Source organism: Carassius carassius, chromosome 40 (assembly GCF_963082965.1).
Source record: "Carassius carassius chromosome 40, fCarCar2.1, whole genome shotgun sequence".
In the NCBI taxonomy this organism is placed as follows: Eukaryota; Metazoa; Chordata; class Actinopteri; order Cypriniformes; family Cyprinidae; genus Carassius; species Carassius carassius.
The window spans coordinates 28,651,159-28,659,920 of NC_081794.1; the positions used below are offsets into that span (position 1 = coordinate 28,651,159).

Genomic DNA, 8,762 nt, shown 5'->3' on the forward strand with positions numbered 1-8,762 from the left:
AACTGCGATTCTGTGTTTCTAATTGTGTCATTTTTCTCTTAATTCTGAGTTTTTGTTTTCTTAAAATTGTGAGGAAAGTATACATTGTGAGGTCTCACATTTCTGTTCTTCGTTTCTTCGATTTCCGGTCCATTTCTAGTTTATATCTCAGAATTCTGACTTTTTTCCTCACAAAGAAGACATAAAAATCTCACAATTTTGAACCTTTTTGCTCAGAATAACTACATCTTGCAATACTGTTTTATCCCCCCACAATGAAACAAACACTAAAAAAGACAATTGCAACTTTTTATCTCACGTTACAAACTTTTTCTCTCATGATGGATCTCTTTTCTCATAATTCTGAGGAAGAGCCAAAACTGCAGGAAAATTTCTAAAAATCTAGAAAGTCTGAATTCTGAGATAAAGAGTCACAGTTCCTTAAAACAAAGTGTCTTGTGGCTTAAACAAGCTTCTATAAATAAGAGCTGTTGATTTGATCATTTGGTGTGTTTTAGTGGATATTTTATTGATCGTATTGTCATCTGTTCTGCATGTGTGCAGCGGACGCACTGCAGCTTTAAATGCAGAAGATCCTGTAGCCATGGCTTTTGAAATAATGAGCAAAGTGCAAGCACATGTGATTTTTCAGTGAATAATATTTAGACCACGTTTGATCGGGGGGTTTTGTCTTGAGTGTATTATTCAGAATCTTTCTGCATTCTAAAGATCTGATGTGTTTGAGATGTACAGTATGCTGTAATATATATTCTACTGTACAGTGTCAGATGCCGTCAGTGTTTGTTGATCATCAGAAGAAGCTTTGGCTCGTCTGATATGAGAGCATTTACGGCACAGATGTCATCTTTTTTTGCAAGTGTGTAAATATTGTATAATGAAGTATAAGTGTTTTATTGTTCATAGCTTTGACTTGAGTGTACAGGAATCCATCATAACAGACCGTAAACATCTATAAACTAAACTATTTTAAAGAATGTTTCTACTGTTGTTATTTAATATAATGATTTTTAAACCGATAATCCACTCTTTATATTTTGTCCTTGTTACAGTGTAATTATACATTTAAGGACTGAGGAATATTAATTAACTACATGTTCTTACTGTATGGTTTGGATTAGAGTCTGTTACTTGTATGTAATTATGCATAATGTATTGTTATTATAATAGGAAGTGCATGTAACCAGTCTAACAAGGATGCCTTAAAATAAAGTAACAAAAAAATTAACACTTAGTATTATTACATCATGCAACAAACCCTAAATCTATAGTAAGTACATGCGTATTAATATTACCCAGTAGTCAGTTGTATAATTAAACTGTAACAAAGGCACCTTATAATCAAGTGTAACCCAGAACTCTATTGAATGGACAAAATATTGCTTTTAATTGTTAGTTACACCGCTGTTAAACAGCAGGAGGCAGCAGTGACTTCAGAGAGATTCATCATGAGAAGAAACACACTGCAATCCTGACAAATATGGAAGCATGTTATACATATCTAATCATTTCTGTCATTTCATTTTCATTTTGCACCAAATGTTGCACAAATGTATTGGAAAATGTAAATGTAAATACAGAAATGCATTGCCATTTTACATATAGCATTCCAAATTGAATATTGCTACCCATATGCTTCCATAGACAAACACTAGTTTAACTTGAGTGTCTTCAGATAAAGAGTGCATGCATGTGGCTATAAATGTGTGTTTGAGCCTCAGGGGGTTAATAAAACACTGTTTGGATTTGTCTGAATAAGTCTGAAACACTGAAAGCATTCTGGTTTCTTCTGCCTGATTTTCCCTTTCCACCTTCAGGATTTAACAGATAAAACTAACTACCATACAGTAGCTCAAACAGCAACACCAAGGTCATGGGGTCGATTCCTAGGGAATGCATGAGTGAAAGTGTAAGGTATTTGATGCATGAATTGAAATCTATGTACACCTTCACACTAATGTGAGTGGCTTTGGATAAAAGCATTTGCCAAATGCATATATTGTGTGTTCCTGCAGTATATATCATCTTTACTGCACAGCAGTGTTATTCTAGTATCACTGATATACTAGTTTTTATTAATCTTTGTATTTTTTGTTGTTGTTTTAATTTAAAGTTGTAGTAACTTAGTAACTCTTTTTTTTCTGGTAATAGTCATTTAGTAACAATTATAGTTTTTATTAATATTTAGATATAGTTTCTGTTAATACTTTGTTCTCAATTAATTTAATTTGTAGTAATTTACCTATTCTTATTTTTATTAATTTAGTAACCAACTTAGTTTTTTACTAGTAATTTAGTAACTATTCGTTTTTATTCATATTCAAAAATACTTTTTAAAAAAGTTTTAATTTTTAGTTAAAGTTGTTGTAATTTGTACATTTTGTAGCAACTCTTAGCATTTTTATTAATTTAGCTGCTATTATATATTTTTTAGTAATAGTAATTTAATAACTGTTATCGTTTTAATCATATTTTGAATTAGTTTTTATTTTTATACTTTGTTTTTATTTTAATTTTATGATAAAATGTCTTTACAGTTTTAGCTTTAATTAGTATTTAACTATAAATATATATTTTTAACTCTAAATTGAGAAAAGTCATCTTAGCAAGTAAATTACGTTTTTATTTTTATATATATATATACATATATATAAAGTTTTGGTTTATTGCATTTCGAGTAAATACAAGTTTTTATAGTTTTAGTATTAGTTGTAATAATAATCCTATTATAATCCTGTTGCATATGCAAATTACTGTATGCATAGATCTTTACTACATTTGGCAAACTGCAGCATACAGCTGGAATACAGTATCCCACAATGCATTGCACTCAACACCTTCCATTTCCAGAGTGATGAATGAAACAGAAGTGCTATAACATTCAAACTCATTCTGAATAATATTTTTGATGCATGAATGATCTGATTCTCGTGCTGTTTAATATCACAGCAGTGTTTTCAGCGACTCTGAGGCTGTATATTAATTCAGCGCTGCCAGATATTGATTCTCAGACGCTGCACACAACTCACAGCTGATTATGTATCAGAGAGACGCTTCGGTTATTTACAACATTTTATTCACAGATTTCGAGGAGCCGAGCTTCTCAACATCAGACATCACGCATTGACTGTTATTTTACAGAGAAAGAGCCAATACAAGAGCTTTCTGCTGTGAACGATCATGCAACATGAAAAATAAAGCCCAGAACATTTACAAGTTAACGGTTCATGTTCTGTTTCAGCAAAAATGACCTTTGACATCCCACACAGGCTTCATTTAAAACACAACCTGATGTGAATCAAAGACAGATTCAAGAAACGGGAGTCACTCCTGATTCAGAGACGAGTGTGAAATCAAAGTGTTTCAGCTGTCAGTCATAATTAAGTTAATTGCATATCAGTAATTTGACTTTGATGTTTCGCTCCATGTCTTTGTTTGCTACATTGATTCTTTTTCAAATGTTTTTATCGCCAAAGCAAATCTAGTTAAAATAGTCTCAAAATGAATGCATTTACCAAATATGATTCACAGAAGCATAGCACAAAAAAAGCTATTTCATTATTCATAATCAATCTTAGTTTGTGGATGTTAATTTGATTGTATGTGAGCAAATCATATTTTTTGGTGAACGTAAGAAAAGACACAAATATACTTGTGTTTATAAATTAGGTTTTTAATTTAAAAATCATATTTTGTGCATATGAAAAATCATGAGTTTGTCTTTTTCTGTTTGCCATTATATACTTTTAATAAAAGTTACTAAAATTATAATAAATACATACTTATAAATTAGAAGTATATGCAAATGTAAATTAAAAATAAACACGTATAAATAATTTGCATATAAATTATAAAAATATATAAACATTATAATAAACTTAACTGCAAGCAAATTCACAAAGAAGTCGATTGGTTTCAGGAAGGCGTGAACATACTATTGTATTTATGAATTAGGTTTGCATTTAGTGAATTTGAATTGTGCAATGCATATTTTCCGAATATAATTTCAGAAGTTTATGCTTGCAAATATATATATAATACAGTATCTTTGCACATTTCTGCAAGCAAATTCACATTTTTGTGTGTGTGGATGTCAGTTTGTGTATTTGCCAATCATTTATGTTTGCAAATATATACTAACTAAATATTAAATACATGACTCATATATTGTAATAAACTAATACTAAAGCTAATTCACACTCACAAAAAATTGATATATTTACAACTGATCGTTTCGTAACTTTATTCATAATCACAAAATGATTCCGTGATTTGCAATTTTTGAATTTTTTTTTATTTGTGAATGAATTTTTGAAGATTTTGAGATTAATTTTTTAGCTGCTCCAGAAAGCAAGCATCATAAATGTTTATATGAGCGTATCGGAAATATCAGTAACTCTCTGATCGTGTCGGAGCATTAATGTAGGGAACATGCATTATGTCTGTAATTTTTAGTGCATAAGAACATGATTTTTAGAGAGCCAGAAGCTGAAACTCATGATTATAGTCACGTTCACACAGATAAAGGTCTGTAAAGTGAGTGTAAACCTGATCTCCAGAGGTTCAGAAACCAAGTTCTGTTGCATAAATCCCCTCAAATAAACCCTAATACCCTGTTAATGATGACGCATCAATCTCCAGGCTTCGCAGAGTTTGAGTCTTTCGTGCATCTGAATCTGTTAAAGCGATGACAGAAATGAAAAACAGTGAAATGCAGACTCGGGCGCTGGTGGGATGCTTCAGGAAGCAGAAGTAGATCAGGTGCAGCGGTCAGCAGATGCTGGAGATGTTTCACCAGATGTATCCGCCGTCGTCAGACTCCTCTTCATCTTCCTCTTCTTCTTCTTCTTCCTCTGCGTTCTCATCCACATCTTTCTCCTCCTCGTCCTCCCAGCCGACGCCGCTGCTGAAATCTCCAGAGCTGAGCAGCTCGTCTACGGCACACAGAATTATCAGACTTCATTTATAGTTTAAAGTAACTTTTTCAGGGCAGTTCATTTCAGATTTTGTTACTATATGTAATTTAATTGCAGTTTTTGAGATTTCAGGATTCCCCCATTCATTTAGACAGCACTTTGTCTTGTTTGAGCTGCCCAGAGACTTTGCAGATATAATGAGTGAAGGGACTTTACTTGAAAGGGTCACTCACCGCAGTCTGGGTGTCCGTGGATTCGGGACCCCGGGGCCTCGGCTCCATGAGGGTCGACACACCAACACTCATCACGGCTGCGGTCACACTGCAGCTTCTGGTAATAACCGTCCTCATCACAGCTGGGGATGTACATGCCTGCACACACACACACACACACACACGGCAGTACGCACACAAGCTCGCACACACACATGCACGCGCATGCACACACGTGCAAACACACACACACACGTACACACACATGCACGTGCATGCACACACACATACACACACACACGGCCGTGCGCACACAAACACACGCACTCACACATGTACGCGCATGCACACACATGCAAACACACACACACATGCACACACACATACACACACACGGCCATACGCACACAAACACATGCACACACACATGCACGTGCATGCACACACACATACACACACACGGCCGTACGCACACAAACACATGCACACACACATGCACGTGCATGCACACACACATACACACACACGGCCGTACGCACACAAACACACGCACTCACACATGTACGCGCATGCACACACATGCAAACACACACACACATGCACGTGCATGCACACACACATACACACACACGGCCGTACGCACACAAACACATGCACACACACGTACACACACATGCACGCGCATGCACACACACGTGGAAACACATACACACACATGCACGTGCATGCACACACACACATACACACACACGGCCGTACGCACACAAACACATGCACGCGCATGCACACAGACACACACATACACACACAAGCATGCACATGTACAAACACACACACACATGCACAAGTATTAGTGTTCCCGTGAAATGACTTTTTAATTCATGTTCTTGGTATTTTATTTTTACTTATTGTTTTTAGTCATTATTGTTTATGTATTAGTATTAATTTACCTTTATTAATTTAATAAATATTTAATTAAATATTATTCAACTTAAATTATCTTTAATTATTATTTATTTATATTTCATTATACTTTATTTTTAGCTAATTAAACCTGATTCAAAGTGATATAGTTTCTTTGTCATTTTTTTATTTGTTTAAATAAAATTTATTGAATTTTAACTGTATTTGTTTATAATTAATTATTTAATGAATACAGCGATCAAGACTGGCATTATTTTCTATAATAATACAAGAACATTAATATGGTTACAAAATGTTTTACCATTTTAAAACTATAATTATTTTTTAGATATATAATTATTTTTATATTTAATTATTTTATTTATTTATTTTTAGGTAATTAAAGAAAAGACTGGCATTATTTCTATAACAAAAGAATAGTAATATGGTAACAAAATGTATACCAATTTAAAACTATTAACTATTAATTTAAACTACTTAAATTTCCTAATTCATGTTTCTAATCTTTTTAATTTTATTTATTGATTTTTCTGCTTACTCTTAGGTGGTTAAACAAGGAAAATAAATACAGTGACCAAGACTGGCATTATTTTATTATTTTAAAAATATTTACTCTATTAATTCATGTTCCTGGTCTTTTTAAATTGTATGTTTTTTTATTTTTTTGCATGCATGTACTAATTAATTTAGCTACTTAAACCATATTGATGTCATTAATCAACTATATACAATAGAATCCATAGAATTCTCTGTTACTCACAAAGAAAATACATGGCATCCATTTTCCATTCAAAAAACACTTTTTCTAATTTAATAGAAGTCTGAATATATGGGTATGATGTATTCAAAAAAAGTCTTCTATCTTCTATCCATTGCACATATATATCCTTCCTTTCTTAACCACAAGTGGCTTGATTTTGAATCATTTTCCTGTAATTGCATTTCTGCTGGTTTGTCTGTCTGTGTGCATTTACCCGGTTTCCTCTTAGACGGCTCTTGTATCTGAATCCTCTCGATTTCAGCCAAACATGGAGGTTCTGCAAAAAAATACATGAAAAAAAAAATATTTAAAAAAATAAATGACACATCAGTCCATCTCTCAAATCACACATGAGGTCAGATAAAATAGATAATAAAATATTGTTAACATTTAACTTATAAAATTTACAGTTCAGAAGAACCATCAGCGAAATTATTATTTTTTAAATGCTTTTTTCTCTCTCTCTCGCTTACTATTTTTTTCTCAGTGGTCCACTTGCAATGTTATTGTTATTGTTTTTGTTTTGTTTTTTGCACTGAAACATAATTTTCCCCAGAAAAGCCCATGCCACACTCACTCTCTCTCCAGAAGCACAGACACCATTCTGCCGTGGACACCTTCCCGTCGCGATACGAGTCGCACGAGTTGAAGAAGGGCCTGATGCACACTTCATACTTCTCCAGGTTTATAGCGGCCAGCTCGGACTGATCCAGGAACAGGTCATTACTGGTGTCCAGCTTGGAGAACATCCAGCCGATGGAGTCCTTACAGCCGGCCACGAGCCCCCGGTCAAACACTGCAGAGGAACAAGCTGAGATTCAGAATGATGATCCAACAACTGAACTCTGTTCAATTGTGTTCTCACTGTTATCCGCTAGGGGGCGCTATTACACATCTCCTGATTGAGTCTAGATAGAAGATGCAGAAAGGTGCCATGATCTCATATACAAGCATATGCATATGAAAAATTATGCAATCATCAACACTTACACTAACTTTTTCCAAAAACGCTGTCGGGAAAAAATACTAAGTGTAACAGTATTCATTAAGAAAGCTCAAGAGATAATTAATATACATGATAATATACCTTCATAAGAAGAAAGAGGGGACACTGATTTTTCTCCTTTTTAAGGAAATTAATACTTTTATTCATCAAGGATGAATTAAATTGATCAGAAGTGACTTTTAAGATATTTCTAATTTTACAAAGGATTTATATTTGAAATAAATTCTATTCTTTTGGACTTTCTATTCATCTGTCAATCCTGAAAAATAAAATGCATCACCGTTTCCACAAAAACATGAAACTATAGAAACTACAGAAGCTCAGTTCCACCACAGGAGGAAAAAAAAAGTTGTTTTAATTTTTTTGTCGCAATTCTGTCTTTTTTCTGAATTCTCTTGTAATGAGAAAAAAAATTAAAAATTAGATGTACACTCAGAAATACAAGAAAACAAGTCTGAATAGAGATAAATGTATTTTAGAATGAATATTAAAAAATGGACTGAAAACAATAATACTAATCATAAAATCATAAAATATCCTTTCCGTTTACCTGCATGTCAATTGATAATAACTTCTGTTAACTATTGAAAGACATCAGAGAACCACAAACAAGTAAATCTGTCGTTAAATTAACAATTCTGAGGAAAAAAAGTCAAATTGTGTGTAATGGATTAAAACTTCCTAATCATCGGGAAGAAGGAGGCGGGAACCGGCGGACAATCAAACGAAGCTTTAATAACAAAATACACACAAAACACACTCAAATAAAAATCACAACACAACTAAAAGCCCAGGCCTGGTCCTCTCTCGCTCTACTCCCCCCCCCTCCCTCCGGGGGGGACCGCTCACGGGGACCTGCGGGAACCTGGGGGTAGGACAGACGAGGCAAGAGAAAAGGAGATGGAAGGAGGAACAACAGAGACGAGAGAGGGGAGAGAGGAGAAAAA

General features: G+C 33.9%; 1 protein-coding gene across 1 annotated transcript in view; it reads right to left on the reverse strand.

Moving 5' to 3' along the window:
• Positions 1–4,333: 4,333 nt before the first annotated feature.
• The window catches only part of LOC132122517 (testican-2-like), a 23,421-nt gene continuing 18,992 nt past the window's right edge, over positions 4,334–8,762 (reverse strand). The window contains exons 7-10 of the mRNA XM_059532891.1: positions 7,387–7,605; positions 7,024–7,086; positions 5,147–5,284; positions 4,334–4,931 (exon numbers count right to left, since the gene is read on the reverse strand). Coding sequence (XP_059388874.1) covers positions 4,789–4,931; positions 5,147–5,284; positions 7,024–7,086; positions 7,387–7,605 — 563 coding nt within the window. The 3' untranslated portion in view covers positions 4,334–4,788. The remainder of the gene's footprint in view (positions 4,932–5,146; positions 5,285–7,023; positions 7,087–7,386; positions 7,606–8,762) is intronic.